Below are 18,134 nucleotides of genomic sequence, written 5' to 3'. Positions count from 1 at the left end.
ATTTTCAATTTCATTGGTTGATATTGGGTTGTTCAGAATTTTTAGGTCTTCTTCATTCAACTTTCTTAATTCATATGTATCTAGGAATCTGTCCATTTCTTCTGTGTTGTCCATCTTATTGGCATATAGGTTCTGGAAGTAGGTATTGATGATCCTCTGGATTTCTGCTGGGTCTGTTGTAATTTCACCCTTTTCATTCCTAATTGCCTGGATTTGGGCCTTTTCTTTCCTTTTTCTGACAAGGTTGGCTAAAGGTTTGTCAATTTTGTTGATTCTTTCAAAGAACCAACTCTTGGCTTCATTGATTTTTTTGTATCATTCTCTTAGTCTCCATTGCATTGATTTCTCCTCTGATCTTTATAATTTCCTCCCTTGTATGAGCTTTGGGGTTGTCCTGCTCTTCTTTTTCTAGAAGCTTGAGATTCAGCATCAGGTTGTTTAATTGGGATTGTTCTGTTTTCCTAATATGTGTATTCACTGCTATACATTTCCCTTGTAAGACAGCTTTCATTGTGTCCCATAGATTTTGATATGTTATATTGTCATTGTCATTTAATTGAAGGAACTGTCTGATTTCTTCTTTAATTTCCTCTGTGACCCATTGATTATTCAGAAGTGTGTTGTTCATTTTCCACATGTTTATGAAATTTTTTGAGTTTCTTTTGCTATGGAATTTCCAATTTCATTGCACTATGGTCTGATAATGTGCAGGGGATAACTTCAGTTCCTTTGCACTTACTTAAACATGTTCTGTGTGTGAGTATGTGGTCTATTTTGGAGAATGACCCATGTGCAGCTGAGAAGAATGTGTATTCTGATTTTGTGGGGTGGAAGACTCTGTAAACATCTGTTCATTTGTTCAAGAGTTTGATTGAGTTCTAGTATTTCATTACTTATTTTGAGTCTAGTTGATCTATCTATTTGTGGCAGTGGGGTGTTGAGGTCCCCCACTACAATTGTATTAGTGCATATATGACTTTTCATGTCCGTTAGTATTTGTTTTATATAGTTGGGTGCACTAGTGTTTGGTGCATAGATATTTATGACTGTCATCTCTTCCTCTTGGATTCTTCCCTTTACGAGGATGTAGTGTCCTTCTTTGTCTCTCTTAATCAGTGTTGGTTTGAAATCTACTTGATCTGCAAAGAGGATAGCTACTCCTGCTTTTTTTCGGGTTCCCATCGCATGGAGTATTGTTTTCCACCCTTTAACTTTCAGTCTATGAGTTTCCTTTTGAATGAAGTGTGTTTCTTGTATGCAGCATATTGTTGGATTTTGCTTCTTGACCCATTCTACCAGTCTATTTCTTTTGATTGGTGGGTGAATTGAGACCATTAACGTTGATGGTTATAACTGAAACGTATTGACTTGTCATTGCCATGACTTTTTCTTTTTGTTGGGTTCTCCCCCTTTACATTTAATTTCTTGTCATGCCAGATGGGTTCATTCTGCTTTACTTCCTGGGGTTGTGATCCTTAATGTCTGTTCCTAGGATATTGTGTAAAATTCTTTGGAGTGCTGGTTTGGTATTCATGAAGTTCCTAAGGTGCTCTTTGTCATGAAAGTATCTTATTTCTCCATCCATTTTGAAAGATAGTTTTGCAGGGTACATCAATCTGGGTTGGAGGCTGTTTTCTTTTAGGGCTTGGAGTATGTCACTCCAAGCTCTTCTTGCCTTGATGGTTTGTGTTGAGAAGTCTCCTGTGATTCTGATGGGCTTTCCTTTGTATGTGATTTGTTTCTTTTCTCTGACTGCTTGTAGAACTTTGTTCTTCTGTTGTGTTTCTGGAATCTTAACGATTCTATGCCTATGTGTAGATTTTTTTTGATCAGGGCTATTTGGAGTCCTATATGCCTCACTTATCTGTATGTCAAGCTCTTTTCCCCTGCTTGGGAAGTTTTCTGCCATTATTTCTGTGAAGAGGTTTTTTATGTCATCTCCACTCTCTCCTGTTTCTTCATTGAGCCCAATCAGTCTTATGTTATTCTTTTTTGCATCATCTAGCAGCTGCTGGATTGATTTCTCATGTTCCCTTATAATTTTGAAGCAATTTTTCTTTTCCTGGTCACTAATTGCAATCTTATCTTCTATATCTGAAATTCTGTCCTCACATTGGCTCATTCTGCTGTGTAGACTTTCAGTGGAGTTTTTCATGTCCTGTTTGCATCTGTTTTATGGATTCCATTTGTTTCTTATGTTGGGATTCCATCATGTTCCTGAGCTCTGCTTTAGATTTATTAATCATGTCTTGCACTAGGGGCACAATTTCTCCTGTTATCTGAGAAATTATTTCTGCTTTCCTTTTTTCCAGATCCCCTTCTGTTTCCAGTTCAGTGGGTCCAGGTGGTTGAGTATCAGAGTGTTCCATCTCATTTCCCTTTGGGGTTGCTGTAGGTGATCTGGAAGTCTGGTTTTGAGACTTATTTACGTGTTTTCTCATTTTGACTAGGGCGGGGGCTGTTAGCGCCTGCACGGATTACCTCCTCTGAGCTGGGTGAGCTGGGACAGGGGCCGGGAGCAGCAGTAGGGATGGTGACCCAAAAGCCCTTTCCTGTGGGCTGGGAGCAGCCAGAGGGATGGTGGTCGGGAAGCCCCTTCCTCTGGACCAGGAGCAGTGGGATGGTGGCTCAGAAGCCCCTTCCTCTGGGCCGGGAGCAGCAGGACAGAAGGTGGCCCAAAAGCCCTTTCCTCTGGGCTGGGAGCAGCGGGAGGGATGGTGACCGTGAAGCCCCTTCCTCTGGACCAGGAGCAGTGGGACAATGGCTCAGAAGCCCCTACCTCTGGGCCGGGAACAGTGGGACTCAGTACCTTGGTCTGGTGGTCTGGTGTCCTCTGTGTCTTTGTATTGTGGAATCAGGTGGCTGCCTGTCTGCAGCGGGGTAATTCGGTGTCTTCCGCAGGACTCAGGACCTCGGTAGGGCCTCCACAGACCTGCCTGTCTGCAGCGGGCTGATTCGGCGTGTGTTCCGTGCGACTGGGGACCTTGGTAGGGTGTGGGCAGACCTGCCTGTCTGCAGCGCGACTCAGGACCTCGGTAGGGCCAATCAGGTTCTTTTAAATGCTTCTTAAAACCAGGTGGTGCAGACATCATTGTCAGAAACACAGGATCCTGAAGAGGTCTCAGTCACTGTCAAGGCCTTTATGAAAGCCAACCTGCCTAATGAACTAATTGAGCTGCTAGAGAAGATTGTTCTGGATAACTCTGCCTTCAGTGAGCACAGGAGAGGGTGTACTGGGGTAGTGGTGGCTGTGGTTAGATTCAGACAGCTGCTTGATATTCATACTTCAGGATATCTTGTCTTCCCTCACCCATCTGGCCTCACCGTCAACTGTGCCCCAGGCTTCTTACTGTCTTTTATGTCTTCAGTCCAACCTTCCCTTCTCTTATTTAAATCCTGCTGTCTCTTAGAGCACAGCAAAATTTTGCTTTTCCCAAAAGCCTTCATTCCTCAAATTACTCTGGCCTACGCTACTCTGGAACCACAAGGCTCAGAGAAGGAGAGCTATTTGGTAAAGGTCCACTGTATTCCAAGTATGTGTTAAAGGCTTGAAATCATAGTAAACCAAGAAAGCTTGGAAAAAAGTAGCAGGAGATCTAGAGCTGGGTACGTAAATAAGAGAGACTTGCTGGAAACTGGACATAGAATCCAAATGTGTGGGAACTATGCTGGCAGAAGCAGCAGCAGGACAAATGTCTCGGGGTCAGAGAGTATGTTTCACCATGGTGTTAGCCAACATGTTGCCACTTCAGAATTCAATATCAGAGTACTGGGCATGGTGGTGCATGCCTGTAATCCCAGCACTCAGGAGGCTGAAGAAGGAGGATTACCCCGAGTTCAAGGCCAGGCTGGGCTACATAGTAAGTTCAAGACCAGCCTGAACTACATAGTGAGACCTTGTTTCAAAAAATAAAATGAAATAAAATAAAATAAAAACAAATTCATCATCAGAGAGGCTGTTCCAGGTTATATAGTATGTTATCATTAATCCTACTGTAAAGATTTAATTGTAAGATTTATTTTGTAGGCCGAAAGGCTTTTGAGGGCTGTGGTACTGCAGGAAGGAGTATGTGTATGTGTGTGGGGTGTTTTTAAATTTGGAAACGGTGGAGAGGGATTTAGCTCAGTGGCGCTGCACCTGCCTGGCAAGCTCAAGGTTCTGAGTTCAATCCCTGCTTAAAAAAAAAAAATTGGAAATGCTGCATGGTAAATTATGGAATGTGTGGTTACTATGTATTTTAGTAGACTCATAAGCTGACTACTGATAGGGTGCCTGAGGTGGCTAGGGTATTCTGCTTTGCTATCTGACCTATCTCCTTTGATAGACATTAGCTTGTGGGTACCTCTGGTCACTTACAGGCTCTGACTCTGCTACGGTTTTTTTTTTTTTTGACTGGGCATCGAACTCAGAACCTTGTGCTTGCGAGGCAGGTATTTTGGGTTTTTTTTTTACTCTGCTACCTCTTAAACACTGCTGCTTCTTACATATGCAGGAGGTCTTTGGAGTTCTTGCTCTTTTCTTCAGTGACTTTCACCAGACATAGTTTCATGCGTAAGTAAAAATGACCTGAGCTGACAGTATGACAGACCAGGTACCTGGAGACCCGGATAGATCCTATCACTGGAAAAATTCAAATTTTGAGTAAGTTATAAATTATCTTTTAAAATGAAGCAGTGAACTAGCAATTAAATACAGAAGTCTGAGAATAGAAAATAATAATAGAAAATGATAGAACAGTCTTGACTATTGCCAGATTCCATTGAACCCAGGCTGTGGTTCTCCTATAAAGGTCAAGGAAACAAACCTCGAGGGCCTACAGAAAGTGCAACAGCTAGTAAGAAACTCCTCTTCATATGGCAGCAGTTACATTAGATGTAAATGGATCTTGCTTTCCAGTTAAAAGATTATGAGATCTGAATGGGATAGAGAAACAAAACCATGAATATGACTTTAATAAAACACATCTAAATGCCACCGCCATTCCACGCTCCTAGGGGAGAGGTGAGAAGGTGCCAGAAGCACACACCCCCCCCTCGTGGAAATGAGAAGACACGTAAACAAACCTCAAAAACAGACTTCCAGGGGCCGGGGATTTAGCTCGGTGGTTCTGCCGCCTGCCTCGCAAGCGCAAAGTCACAAGTTCGATCCCCGGTACAAAAAACAAAACAGACTTCCAGATCACCTACAGCAACCCCAAAGGGAAGCGAGATGGAACACCCTTGACACTCAACCACCTGGACTCCCTGAACAAAAGAGGATCTCGAAAAAATGAAATCAGATAATTTCTCAGATAACAGCAGAGATTGTGCCCATAGTGCAAGACATGATTAATAAATCTAGAGAGGACACATAAAAAAATAGAGGAGCTGAGAAACAGGATGGAATCCCAACATAGCAAACAAATGGAATCCATAAAACAGATGCAAACAGATTTCCAGGAGATTAAAAACTCCATCGAAAGTCTATGCAGCGGAATAAATCATTGTGAGAACAGAATTTGAGATATAGAAGATAAGATTGCAATTAGTGACCAGGAAAAGAAAAATTGCTTTAAAACTGTAAGGGACCACGAGAAATCAATCCAGCAGCTGTTAGACGATGCAAAGAAGAATAACATAAGACTGATTGGAGTCAATGAAGAAACAGGAGAGACTGCAGATGACATAAAGAAGCTGTTCACAGAAGTGATGGGAGAAAACTTCCCAAGCAGGGGAAAAGAATTTGATGTACAGATAAGTGAGACATATAGGACTCCAGCTAGCCTTGATCAAAAAAACTCTACACATAGATAGGCATATAATAGTTAGGATTCCAGAAACCCAACAGAAGAACAAAATTCTATAAGGAGTGAGAGAAAAGAAACAAATCACATACAAAGGAAAGCCCATCAGAATTACAGCAGACTTCTCAATGTAAACCCTCAAGGCAAGAAGAGCTGGGAGTGATGTACTTCAAGCCCTAAAGGAAAACAACCTCCAACCCAGACTGATGTACCCTGCAAAACTATCTTTCAAAATTGGTAGAGAAATAAGATACTTTCATGATAAAGAGCACCTTAGGAACTTCGTGAATACCAAACCAGCACTCCAAAAATTTTTAGACAGTATCCTAGGAAAAGACAATGAGGATCACAACCCGAGGAAGCCCAGCAGAATGAATCCGCTGGGAGTGACAAATTAAACGCAAAGGGGGAGAATCTAACAAAAACAAAAAAGTCATGACAAGGCTTTTAAAACTTTTAACTTCATCTCCCTAATGAGTATATAATTCAATCTTGTTACTGTTCATGATTAGTATTTTTCTGATTCTAGTGTTACACACCTTTCCTTGTGCTGTACTGGCTGTTTATCATGTTCTTGTGTCTACTTTTTAATTGGGTTGTCTGTTAATGAGCTGTAAGAGTTCTTTACATATTCTGGTCATAGGTTATATGCATTGTAAATATGGTCTCTTTAAGGACTACTTTTCATTTTAGAATCATCTTTTTTTTTTTTTTTTTTTGGTACCGGGGATTGAACTCGGGACCTTGTGCTTGTGAGGCAGGTGCCAGAACCACTGAGCTAAATCCTTGGCCCTACTTTTCATTTTAATGATGTCATTTAAAGTTCTAAATTTTGATGGAATCTCATTTATCAATTTTTTTCTTTTATACATCATGTTTTTTGTATCCTAGGAAGTTCTTGCTTACCCTAAATTCATAAATATTATCCCTTATAATTTCTTCTTTTTTTTGGTACCAGGGATTGAACTCAGGTCCTTGCGCTTGCGCAGCAGGTGGCAAAACCACTGAGCTAAATCCCCGGCCCTATAATTTCTTCTTAATTTTAAACTTTTAGGCGTTCATATTTAGGTTCATAGATCCTTTCAAGTTATTTCTGTGTATGGAAATAAAGGATTGAGATTCAGTTTTTATATACGGATACCAGGTGTTCTAGTGCCATTTGCTGAAAACACTATCTTTTCCTCGGCTCTTGAATTGAGTTTATATTCTGTAAAATGTTAATGTTAAATAATCTTTCAAAACTCAGTGGACCATATATGTGTGGTTCTGTTTCTAGATTCTCTGTATTCCAATAATCTATATGTCTTTCCTTACACCAAAACTGCCTTCACTACTGTAGCTTTAGAAGAAGTCTTAAAATTAGGTACTAAACGTCTTCCAACACTTTTTTTTTTAACTTTTCTAGGTCCTTTGTACTCCCACATAACTTTAAATTTCAATGTCCAGTTTTTCATTTATAGCAAGTATAGATAGACCTGAATTTTTATATATACTTTGTGTTTTCTAATCCTGCTAAATTCCCAATACAAGTTCTTGGGGCTCCTAGAGATTTCTTAGTATTTTCTCTGTAGATGACCATTTCATCTACATACAAAGATCTTACTTCTACCTTGCCAATCCTATCCTAATTGTGTCATTTTATTGCCAGACTATTTTGCTTTGGGCCTATGTTTCAAAGTTTAATGGATAGATGAAGAGTAAGCATATCTGCCCTTGTTCCCCACCTTAAGGAGAAAGCATTCTGTGTTCTCCATTCATATAAGGGATTTTTGCTGGAAGTATGGAGTACATGTCTTTAATCTGTTGAGAAGGTTCTGTTCTACTTCTAGTCTCCTGATAGCTTTTACCAGGAATAGCTGTACAATTTAGTCCAATACTTTTTCTCCAACTAGTGACAGGATCAAATGGCTTTTTCCTTTCCTCTGTTAAAATGATGACTTTTGGGGGTGGATCTTCCAATGCTGAACCAACAATGCTATCCCTACAATAAAACCACTTTCTATATACTGCCAGATCTGACTTCTAATAGTTTGTTTTGTTAAACAAATTTCTATCTATGTTCGTACTTTTTTCTTCTATTACCTTTATCCAGTTTTAGGATTAGCACAATGTTGATTTCCTAAAATGAGGGGAGAAGTGTTCCTTTTTTTTTTCTGCTTTAAATGTTTGATATAATTCAGCAGTTAAAATGTATATGAGCCTGTTGTTGTCATATGAGTAGATTTTCAAGCTAGGAATATACTTTTTTCAAATTTTATATTTCCTCCAGAGTTAGTTTCATTAATTTGTCTTCCAAGGTACTTCTTAGTTGTTAAATTTATTTCAAAACAGATTTTTGAAATATGCTTTCTATATCCTTTTAAATTCTGTAAAATCTGTGGTAATGTCTCCTAGGTCTTGATATTTAATTTTAAAAATGTATAATTGAAAAAAAAAAACATGAAAAACTGTCATTTAGGGCTGAGGATTTAGCTCAGTGGTTTCGCTGCCTGCTGTGTAAGCGCAGGGACCCGAGTTCAGTCCCCGGTGCAAAAAAACCCCAAAAAACATGAAAATGTAGAATTGAGAGAACTAGCGATCGGCCCAGAGCGGCGCGGGGATGTGGTTCAGCAGGCTGGGCCTGGCTGGAGGCCTTGGGACTTGGCTGTGGCGTGCTCCCTGAGCGTCGGCGTGCTCCACGGGCAGCAGCCAGGGCCGCGATGACAGACTACAGCAAGGAGAAGCGAAATGAACTGGAGGCTCTGGAGTCTATCTGCCCCGACTCCTTCACAGTGTGATTACACATTGAGCCATCCCTCTTAAGAACTAATCTTCCACAATGTAAGTGGACTTACCTGATACTACATTCTTCAGTAGTTCTTCACTTGACAAGGTTCTGCAAAGAAACTCTGGAGTTGCGGCCAGTGCTTTTCAGTATTATCAGAAAATCCACCCAGCTTCACCATCACTGTGACATCTGAGGCTGGAGAAAATGATGAAACTGTCCAGACTACCCTCAAGTTTGCATACAGTGAAAAATACCCAGATGAAGCTCCTCTTTATGAAATATTTTCCCAGGAAGAAGATAGATAATGATGAAGATAATGATGTCATAGACATTTTAAAATTATTAGCATAACAGGCTGAGGAAAATCTTGGTGTGGTCATGATCTTTACTCTAGTGACAGCAGTGCAATTAAAATTAAATGAAATAGTAGATCAGATAAAAACGGGAAGAGAGGAAGAAAAGAAACTAAAAGAAAAAGAAGCAGAAGAAGCAGAGAAGCAATTATTCCATGGCACCCCTGTTACAATTGAGAATTTCTTATGTTGGAAAGCCAAGTTTGATGCAGAACTCTTGGAAATTAAAAAGAAATGGATAAAAGAAGAAGAGCAAGCACGAAAAAAAAATTAAGTGGGAAACAGCTGTTTGAAACCGATCATAATCTTGACACATCTGATATCCAGTTCTTGGAGGATGCTGGAAATAATGTGGAAGTAGATGAGTCTGTTCCAGGAACTGGATGACTTGGAGCTGGAGGATGTTGAGGACGACCCAGACTACAGCCCTCCTGGACCAGGGAGTGACTCAGAGGACTGATGCACCATCTCCGGAGAGCTCCACAGCCACAGCATCTGTGGCTGTGCTGAGAGTTTTTTAATTTTCCTTTTTTTTCTAAGAAAAAAATAACTCAGGAGAATATTCTTCTGATAACTTTCACCATTGAACTTATAAACTGACCATAAAACTTCAAAAAAAATGTATAATTGATACTGTGTAATAGGATGTAAAGGTCTAAAGGAGTAGGGGAAGTGGGAGAGGTAGGGGAAAGGAAAGAAGGGAAAAGAAAAAATATGAGAAAAGGAAAAAAATGGAAACAAAATCTTTGCAAATAGGGAAGGGTGGAGCGGGTGAAGGGAGGGCAGGGGAAGGGGAAAAAAATAAGAACCAAGATACTCATGTAATGGTACAAGAGTCCAATGATGTATGTAAATGTATTTTATACCTAAAATGTACCAATAAACTTAATGGAGGGGACACATCTGAAGCATAATGTTTATGAGAAGTTGAAAATAAAAGAATTGCCAGGGATGTATACAGCTCAGTTGTGCCACACCTGCCTGGCAAGTGCAAGGTCCTGAGTTTGGTCTCTGCTACTGAGAAAAAAAAGAAAAAGAAAATAAAAGAACCTAAAAAACAAATGCCATACCTAAAAATACTGATGTGGGCTGGGGATTTAGCTCAGTGTCTCTGGCGCCTGCCTTGCAAGCACAAGGTCCCGAGTTCAATCGCTGGTACCAAAAATAAATAAATAAAAGTTAAAATACTGATGTACTTACATGAATATCAGAAAATAGACTTTAAGATAAAAAGCATTATTGAGTAGAAGACCAAGTGCCTGATGAGAAGTTCCATTGTCAAGGAGATAACTCTGAACTTACATGTTTCTAATAATATACCCTCAAAACATATAAAGAAAGGGCCAGGGATTTAGCTCAGTGGTGCCATCTCAAGCCTCACAAGCACAGGGTCCCAAGTTTGATCCCTGGTACTAAAAAAAGACATATAAAGAAAAAGTTAATCACAAGGAGACTGGCAAATTATTATATTAAGCAATTTTAGCACACCTCTCCAAGTAATTGATAGAACAGTTAATTTTTTTAAAAGGCAGTAAATGTATTTAAAAATTTATATTAAAAAGACAGAGGGCCGGGGATTTAGTTCAGTGGTTCTGTCACCTGCCTCGCAAGCACAAGGACCCGAGTTTGATCTCCGGTACCAAAAAAAAAAAAAAGTATGGGGCTGGGGATTTAGCTCAGTGGTTTTGCCGCCTGCTGTGCAAGTGCAAGGACCTGAGTTCAATCCCCGGTACCAATAAAAAAAATAAAAAAAAAAAAGACAGTATGGGATCCTGGGATTTAGCTCAGTGGTGCCACCGCCTGCCTCGCAAGCACAAGGTCCCAAGTTTGATCCCTGGTACCAAAAATAAAATAAAATAAAAAGACAGTAATAAAGATATTTTTAAAGGAAGCATAATTGTTGACAGTTAATTGCATTGTAAGCTTGCTTTAATGAATTTGCATGCCATGTATTCAGTAAGTATGTATGAATTTTTTTTTTCCAGTACTAGGGATTGAACCCAGGGCAAGCACTCTGCCACTGAGCTGTATCCCCAGCCTTTTTACAATTTTGAGAAAGAGTCTTACTGAGTTGCCCAGGTTGGCTTCAAACTTGCCATCCTTCTGCTTCAAGCTCTCAAGTACGTGAAATTACTAGCATGTGCCAGCATACCCAGTTTAGATATGATTATTAAAGGAAAAAAAAAACAGAAGACAAGATCAAAGGGACCTTCTGTAGTCCTGCCCACTCAGCCATGGTTAACAGCTTTTTAATTCATGAATGATCAGAAGATCCTGATAAAAAGTGAAATTCACATCCAGTGAAATGCCATTAACAATCCTTATTTATCTACTTATGAAACTAGACAGAGATTTTAAAACAGAGATAAAAGGCCAAAAGTAGTCAAGATGCTACTAAAACGAATACTAAATTGCTCAAGAGGTTGAAATGGATGTTTGGGTGGACAATACTTACTCTAATGTAGAATTACTATAAAACGAAAATAGCACATGACAGTTTTAGCAGAATAAAGATCCCTGTATACTGTACATGTTAAAAAAATTTATAACAGTGACTTTTCAGTAAATTGAACAATTGACTGTTATAAATTGGGCATCTCTCTTACACAATGAAAAGATTTAAGGGTAAATGCCAAAATTATATTACTATATTTTATATTTAGAAGAATATAACTGACCTAATAAGTTCTTTAGCCAGTCAAATAAATAAACCTTAAGTAAAAAACCAATAATACTAAGCTGGGCATGGTGGCGCACACCCGTAAACCTGTAATCTCAGCACTCAGGAGACTGAGGCAGGAGGATTGCAATGAGACCAAGGCCAGCCTGAAATACATAGTGGGACCCTGTCTCAAAAAAACCAATAATAGGGCCAGGGATTTAGCTCAGTGGTTCCACTGCCTGCCTCGCAAGCACAAGGTCCTGAGTTCAATCCCCAGTACCCTCCCAAAAAAACCCCAGTAATATTATGTTAAACTTAAGAACTTGGAAAAGCTACAATGGGGGAAGATATTTGCAAAGACTGGTATGGAAAAGATGTATGTAATAAAAGAAAAACATAATCTAGTTTTTAAAAAAAAAAAAAACAGTACTAGAACAGGCCTTTTGGTGAGAGGAAAGACAGCTTATGAATCTAAGGCAAGAATTCACCCTCATCAGGCATACAGGAAGTGCACAGGGGACCACCACGTGCTTGCTCCCTAGTCCCTTTGCTCTTGCAGAACAGCAGGAATCTCTCAGTGAGTGCTGCTGAGGATGTGGAGCAACTGGGCCTGTTAGGTGCCTCTGCTGGGAGTGCTCATTATACCTTGAAAACAGTTTGGTGCCAGAAAACACAGTTCTTTTCCTGATTATGAACCCTAGAGGAGCTAAGCTCATGCATATTAGAGGACATGCAAAATGCTCAAAGTTATGTGATTTCCAGTAGCAAAAATCTAAGAATAATCTAGGTAGCCATCAATAAATAGACAGTAATATAGTCTTACTGTAGAATACCAGACAATATTGGAAATAATTTTTTTTTCCTTTTTCCTTTTTTTTTTTTACCCCCAGACAGGGTCACTATGTACCTCAGACTGACCTCGGACTCAACATCCTCCTACCTCAACATCCCAAGTCTATCTGTCCATTTGTCCATCCTTCCATCCTTCCTTCCTTCCTTCCCCAGCTTTTTCTAATTTTTTTTATTTTGAGACAGGTTCTCACTAAGTGCTCAGGTTGCCATGCACCATCACACCTGGCTTTTTTTTTCTTTAAAAATTATCACATAGGGCCAGGGATTTAGCTCTGTGGCACCGTGCCTGCCTTGCAAGAGCAAGGTCCTGAGTTTGATCCCTGTACCTCAAAAAAATAAAAAGAAAAATCTATCACATAGTAAAATTGACCTTGAGCAAATGCTTGTATAGATTTGTATTACCATCACAATCAGGGTAGAGAATGGTTTTATTACCCTGTAACACTCCCTTTTGCTAGCAACCAATACTTCCTGCCAGCCCCTAACACCTGGCACCCACCCTTCCAGTCTAGTTTTACCTTTTCTAGAACATCATGTTAATGGAATTATACGATGTGTACTCTTAAGACTGGCTTCTTTCACTCAGCATGATGCCTTTGAGATTCATCCAAGTCATTGTGTGCATCAGTAGTTCATTCTTTTTTATTGCTGAATGGTATTCTTTGTATAAATATATTACATTTGTTTATTCACCATTTGAAGGACATTTGGAAAGAAAGCAAGGAAGGAAGATCTGGGCATGGTGGTGCATGCCTGTAATCCCAGCACTCAGGAGGCTGAGGCAGGAGGATAACCTTGAGTTCCAGGCCAGTTTGGACTACACAATGAGTTCAAGGCCAGTTGGAACTACAAATCAAGACCCTATCTCAAAAATGAAGGAAGGGGGCTGGGGATTTAGCTCAGTGGCACCGCGCCTGCCTCACAAGCACAAGGTCCTGAGGTCGATCCCTGGTACTGTAAAAAAAAGGGAGGGAGGACAGACATTTGGAATGGGTTATTTTCAGTTTAGGGTAAATATGAATACAGATGCTATAAACATTTTCTTCCAGGTTTTTGTTTGAACAAACCCAGCAGTTGTCAGATCATATGATATGTGTATGTCAGACTATTTAAGAAACTGCCAAGTTGTTGTTTTCCAAAATGGATATATCATTTTGCATTCCCACCAACAGTATGTGAGAGTTCCAGTTATTCTGCATCTTCATCTGCACTTGGTATTATCAGTATTTTTTATTTTAGCCATCCCAATAAGTATGTCGTGATTTTTAACTTACATTTCCCTAGTGGCTAGGGATATTGAACAATTTTTACGTGCTTATTTGCTATCCATATGTCTTCCTTGATGAAGTGTCATTTCAAATCTTTTGCTTGGTTTTTTTTTTGGTACCGGGGATCGAACCCAGGTCCTAGCTCTTATGCAGCAGGTGGCAAAACCACTGAGCTAAATCCCCGGCCCTTTTGCTTGTTTTTTAATTGGGTTTTTTTATTGTTGTTGAGTTTTGAGACTTCTAAGTCCTTTGTTGGAATTGTGATTTGCATATAGTTTTCTCATTCTGTAGATGCTCTTTATTCTCTTAGTGTCATTCATAAAACAAAAGTTTTACTATTTGTTTTATAGTCCAGATAGACCTTAAACTCATAGTGCTCCTGCCTTAGTCTTCCAAGTGCTGGGATTATAGGTGTGGGCCACCATGGGTAGTTTAACTTAGATAAAGTCTATTTCATAAATTTTCTTTTAAGAGGGCTGGGGATTTAGCTCAGTGGTTTCGCCACCTGCCTCGCAAGTGCAAGGACCTGAGTTCGATCCCCGGTACCAAAAAAAAAATTGCATATATTTTCTTTTATGAAGTGTGCTTTGGTGTTGAGAACTCTGCCAAATCCTAGGGCACAAAGATTTCTTCCTATGTTTCATTCAAAAGTTTCATAGTTTCTAATTTAGATCTATGATCCTGTGTTCATTAAGGTGTGAAGTTTAGGGTGAAGTTCATCTTTTTTTCACCTGGTATTATTTGTTAAGAATACTTTCTCCACATTATAAAATGTAGTTAAAATGACTTGTTAATGCTTTTTAAATTTTGTACTTCATATTTCAAAATTGTAACATTTTGATGCTTTGAGTTTTGGGGAGACTGATAGATCATATCTTCTGACTGATAGGGTTTATTGTATATGAGAGATAACCACTAGTCATTGTATATATTATGTTCTTAAAAACGGTGGGACGTATTTTTATGTAGTAAATATGCTTATGTAAATTTGAATTTTTCAGCTGCATTGGAATTATTTGTTGATTACAATCACCACTGAAAACTGTATGAGTAAATTTCCTCTTAATTGGAGTAAGTGCTTCAGTGTTGAAATCAAAGTTCCCCATTTCCCAAAACTGTGACCATTAGATAACAATATGTGCTAATAATTGGTAATGTAATATAAGTGGTTTTTCTTTTTTCTTTTTTTTTTTTTTTTGGTACCAGGGATCCAGGGATCGAACTTGGGTACTTGCACTTGCGGAGCAGGCAGCAGAACCACTGACCTAAATCTCTGGCCCCTAAGTGGTTTTTCTTAATGTTAATCTTTCTCATCTTTATACATCGTACTGTTGAGCCATCTCATCTTTGTATAACATTACTGTTCCTTTGTGTTAATTTGGTTATGTTTCTTTCACTTCGTTTTGTAGTAGTGTAAGAGTCTGTTCCTAATTCCTAAGAGATGATGGATGATTCAGTAGGTAAAGATTTTTTTCATGCATTGCCATTGTGAAAATACTTGATGTTTCTTATTTACTTTGTTGTTTTATTTTTTGGTTATGTTTTGAAATACAGTCATGTTTTGTTTTAAAAAAAAAAAAAAAGTACTTTTTCCATTGAATTGTTTTTGCATTTTTATCAAAAATCAGTTGGCCAGGTAGTATGATTCTTCCAACTTTATTATTTTTCAAAAAAATTTTAGCAGTTCTAGTTCCTTTGCTTTTCATATAAATTTTAGAAATAGCTTATCTGTCCTACAAGAAAATTTGCTAAGATTTTTTATTGGAATTACCTGAACTCTACAGACCACTGTAGGGAGAATTGATATCTTTTGCTATGTAAAGTCTATAAAGGTAATATGTCTCTCCATTTACTGGTTAATTGATTTCTTTCAGTAATTTATAGTTGCTGTTATATAAATCATGTACATATTTATTAGATTTGTGCTAAGTACCTAACATTTTTGCAAGTAGTTGTATTTTTTAAATTTACAGTTGTACATTGCTAAACATTACTTGTATATAGAAATATAGTTGATTTTATATCTTTACCTTGTATTCTGTAACCTTGCTAAACTTATTTATTAGTTCTAGGATTTTTTTTTTTTAGTAGATTGAGTTGTTTTTTTTTTTGGCACTGGGGATTGGGGATTGAACTCGGGACCTTGTGCTTGCAAGTCAGGCGCCAGAACCACTGAGCTTAAATCCCAGGCCCGAGATTTTTTTTTTTTCCTTTGAGGTTTCTTGTTTGTTTTGTTTTGAGATGTTCCCCTGAGCTCCTGATCCTGAATCCTGGGCTCACACAGTCCTCCTGCCTCAGCCTTCTGAGTAGCTGGGACTATAGATGTGCCCCATGGTGTTTAGCTTTGTGAGATTTTCCCCCCAATCATGTTGCCTGCAAATTTGGTGAGAATGGACATCCTTGTATCATCCGTGATCATAGTAGAAAGTATCTGGCCTCCCACCATTACTTATGATGTTAGCTCTATGTGTATGTGTGTGTGGGTGTGCCTGTGCATGTGTGCGTGCACGGTGACCAGGACCTTCATACTGAACTATATTCCCACCCTACCCTGCTTTTTGAGGCAAGTTCTCACTAAATCACTAAATTACCAGGCAAGGTTTAAACTTGCTATCCTGCCTCTACCTCCCAGAGTGCTGAGATTATTACAGGCATGGACCACGCCCAGCCAGCTGTGGGATTTTTTTGTTTTAATTAATTTTATTGGTACATTTTAGGTATATAATATAATGACATTCATCATTGCAGATTTTTACCTTTATATAATCTATCTTGGTAATGTGGGTTTTTATAGATGTACTTCATCAGATTCAAGAAGTTCCCTTCTATTGCTAGTTGATAGTTTTAATCATTAATAGGTATTGGATCATCATATGCTTTTTCTTTATCACTTGGTAATGATCATGTGATATTTCTTTTTTGGGGTTCTTAATATATCGTGCATTAACTTTATGTATGTGATACTGGAGATTGAACCCAGAGCTTTTGTAATGAGCCACAGCCACAGTTGTTTTTATATTTTTAATTTTGAGACAGGGTCTCACTAAGTTGCCCAAGCTGGGTTTCAGCTTGTGATCCTCCTGCCTTATCTTTCAGGAGTGCTGGAATTATAGGCATACACCATCACACCTGCCTAATTTTCTTTTCCTCTTTTTTTTTGGTACCAGGGATCAAACTCAGGACCTTGTGCTTTCGAGGCAGGCACAGTGCCACTGAGCTAAATCCCTGGCCCTTCCGTTTTTTAATAAAGTAAAAGTTTTACAATAATACAGTCTAGTATGATTAAAGAAAAGGAGAGTTAAAAAACATGTAAAACTACCTGTATTCCTTGGGAGTGTAGTTTATGTGGCAAAACTATAAAGACTCACAAAGAGGTAGTAGAGGCAAGGTAGAAAAATTAGTACCTTTGGGTTGGGCTACGGGGCTACTGGGAAGCCAGAGCAGGCTTCCCAATAATTGGCCATGTTTTGATTCTCCTAGCAGTACTTTCTCAAGACTTTGCCATATTGTTTCTCTTTAAGATCCATATGCATTACAAATACTCTGTTGTATCTACTTATCAGTCATGTATGTGTTATGTATGGGAGACTGAGGCAGGAGGACTCAGTTTGAACCTAGGCTAGGCAATTTGGTGACTTAACAAGACCTTGTCTCAATAAATAAAAAGGGCAGGGAATGTAACTCAGTTTGAAGGCTCTAGGTTCAATCCCCAGTATCTCAAAAAAAAGTTCTTTGTCTTGGGCTGCCTGACCTTCTGAAGAATGCTGTGTGCGGCATTCATTCCTAGACACCATACTGACCGCCCCATCTTCACAGGAATCTCCAAAATCTGCTGATCCTGACCGCCATCAAGGCAGATCACACATGGGTCATGGAGTACATCAGTCGCCTGGACAACTATGATGCCCCTGACATTGCAGGCATCGCCATCAGCAGTGCACTGTATGAGGAGGCCTTTGCTATCTTCCACAAGTTTGATGTCAATGCCTCAGCGATCCAGGTGGGTGCTGCAAGCAGTCTTGTTAGGCCCTAGCATCCTGTGCTGCTCTGCACATGCCTCCTGATGAATTGTGACCACTGTGTGAGATTCTCAGACAGACCATCAGACACATAGTTGGAACATAAAGTGGCTTTATTAGCCAGTGGCTCAGCAAGGGATTCAAATCACCTCAAGAGCACCAAACAGAAGTTTACTCCCATTTTTATATCTCTATGTTTCTATGGGTAGGGGAAACAGCAGCTGTGGATGCTGAGGAAACATCCAGACCAAGCAGAGGGGCAGTGAAGGGGGAGCAGGGAGGTTTGTCAGGGCTTTCCAATATCATCTTGCTTTAGTGAGTTTACATTAGAGTAGTGGTCATAGTTACAATATATCTCCCACAACGGAGAAATTTCAGTTTCCTCTCTCATTCCTCCCTTTGAGGCTCTTACTGAAGAGCTTCACTTTCC

At 39.3% G+C, this 18,134-nt stretch overlaps 1 protein-coding gene across 1 annotated transcript in view; it reads left to right on the top strand.

Annotated features, from left to right (window-relative positions):
- Positions 1 to 18,134, top strand: part of Cltcl1 (clathrin heavy chain like 1) — a 130,409-nt gene that overhangs the window by 79,394 nt on the left and 32,881 nt on the right. Inside the window, 2 exon segments of the mRNA XM_087202782.1 lie at positions 3,077 to 3,228; positions 17,502 to 17,685. Coding sequence (XP_087058908.1) covers positions 3,077 to 3,228; positions 17,502 to 17,685 — 336 coding nt within the window.

Source organism: Heterocephalus glaber, unplaced genomic scaffold (genome assembly GCF_053883595.1).
Source record: "Heterocephalus glaber isolate CG9 unplaced genomic scaffold, H.glaber_assembly_v1.0 deba00001781, whole genome shotgun sequence".
In the NCBI taxonomy this organism is placed as follows: Eukaryota; Metazoa; Chordata; class Mammalia; order Rodentia; family Bathyergidae; genus Heterocephalus; species Heterocephalus glaber.
Note: the sequence above shows the minus strand (reverse complement) of the source record. Positions and strands in the feature narration are given on the sequence as shown.